This window comes from Histoplasma capsulatum, genomic scaffold (genome assembly GCF_000149585.1).
Source record: "Histoplasma capsulatum NAm1 scaffold_5 genomic scaffold, whole genome shotgun sequence".
NCBI lineage: Eukaryota > Fungi > Ascomycota > Eurotiomycetes > Onygenales > Ajellomycetaceae > Histoplasma > Histoplasma mississippiense.
In genome coordinates, this window is record NW_001813978.1 from 22,324 (window position 1) to 24,188 (window position 1,865).

Genomic DNA, 1,865 nt, shown 5'->3' on the forward strand with positions numbered 1-1,865 from the left:
TGTCAAGGGGGTTCCGTACGCTAAGTTGTTCGATAAGTTTTCTCGCCGATTGTCGACATTGCGTCACCGTAAATGAAAGCTGGGCCCATAAAATGACGGCCTGGAACGAGTGATGGACGTCTATTTGAGATTCTCGTTTCTATTATCTTGTAGACCCGTTTCTTTTGAACGTGCGAACAGCGGTGAAGGTGGCACCGTTCGGGGGCCCTTTATTGTAAAATAGTAAGGGGGTGGTATCTGATAGTGGGTATCTGAAGCCTTGATCTTCTAGCTTCGCAAAGGATAGAAGGTTGACTGTTAGATTGGGGATCCAGTGGACGTAACCCACTGAGATATCCCCCCCTTCTGATTCTAGAAGGATATCACCTATCTCCTCAACCCGTCCTACGCCACCGTCCGCGGTAGTAATTTCTAAATCACCTTCGAACGACTTTGCGCGCACCAACGAGTGCCTTTCACCCGTCATATTGAAGCTTGCGCAGGTGTCGAGATACCAAGGTTTGGATGTTGTAGCGGACGACGTAGATAAAGCAATTGCTGCGTTGGCATTAGGTTGCGATGCAAGGAGATCTGGCGCTCTGGTGCCAGTAGGTTTGTCGTCATCCTTGTCCTTCTTCTTATCCTTTCCCTTCTTTTTGGCACCTTCAGTGTTGTCAGTGCCCTTATTATCCTTATTCTCTTTCCTCCACCACTCGGGCGCTTTGTCAGGGTTCAGATGATAGCAATTAGCCTTTATATGCCCTGGGACCTTGCAGTATCCGCACTTTGCGGTTGCGGCGGAAGTTGTGTTGTCATTATCATTGGTGGCCGCGTTGGCCTTTGGAGCTTTAGGGCGTCCAGTACCCTCTGATTTACTCATCCGGTGAGCAATTTGTTTTGTGAGATCGTTGATATCTAGGTTGACAATCGGACCCTGACCCGTCCCGTAGAACGTATCGAGGCGTGATTTAACATAGGTCCTCTGATAATCTCGGAGGCCGATAATAAAGAAATCATGGAGGTAGTTCTCACCACGGTCCTCCGTTAGTTGTCGCATGCGAGCAGACAGGTATTGATATCGGCGTACGTACGCCAGGTAATCACCGTCCTTGACATGCAAGTGGGTAAATTCTTTAAGGATGTTAATCCTTTCTTCCCCTAGGGATATCGCGTATACTGCGCTTACCTTGTTCCATAGGGCCGCCGCGTTGTCGGGTTGAATGGATCCCATGGTCAAACGGACAGAACCTACTAGGGATTGCAACATGCGACGGAAGAGAAGTTTTGAACGTATCACCCAATATCGCTGATCGAGCGATGATAAACCTTCAGGTGGTTCCTGTTGGTTCTTATTAAGAATATTTGCACCACCGATCACTTCTGCATCCGACAAGAACGCCATCTTCCACGTCTGGTAGTTGGTGCCATCGAACGTGGTGACGGACTTTGTGTTCAACGAGGCCTGCGCTTCCTTCTGGTATTCGCGAGCCAGCATGTTCGGATCTTCTTCTGGTATAGGGTTCGGAGGAGGTGGAGGTGGTGGAGGAGGTGGAGGAGGTGGCGGCGCGCGTGCTGATATCAGTCGCTCGCAGAGTGCAATGAGATCTGCTGCTGCCATGGTCACCATGCCGTTAGGATTCGGCGTAGGTATCGGCATAGGACTGGGCGTGCCATCCTCGGATTCCTCGCGTTCTGGCATCTTGCCAGTATCGCGTGCGGAGCCAGAGGTTGTCATATCTTCCTCTGCCATCGCGTATTCAGTTTGATCACCCTCCGCTTCTGAGCCGGATTCTTGCTCAGTAATAGGGGGGAAGGATTGGGGGACCCTTGATTGCGAACGTAGTGTAATTGGTTACGTCCTGATATTGGGGTCGCAGGTAATCGAG

General features: G+C 50.5%; 1 protein-coding gene across 1 annotated transcript; it reads right to left on the reverse strand.

Annotated features, from left to right (window-relative positions):
- Positions 1–297: 297 nt before the first annotated feature.
- Positions 298–1,729, reverse strand: HCAG_04872 (predicted protein; the record flags this gene model as incomplete). Its single annotated transcript, XM_001539355.1, has 3 exons — positions 298–351; positions 389–1,087; positions 1,166–1,729. The coding sequence occupies 3 exons, from the start codon at positions 1,727–1,729 to the stop codon at positions 298–300; spliced, it is 1,317 nt and encodes a 438-aa protein (XP_001539405.1).
- Between the last annotated feature and the right edge of the window lie 136 nt (positions 1,730–1,865).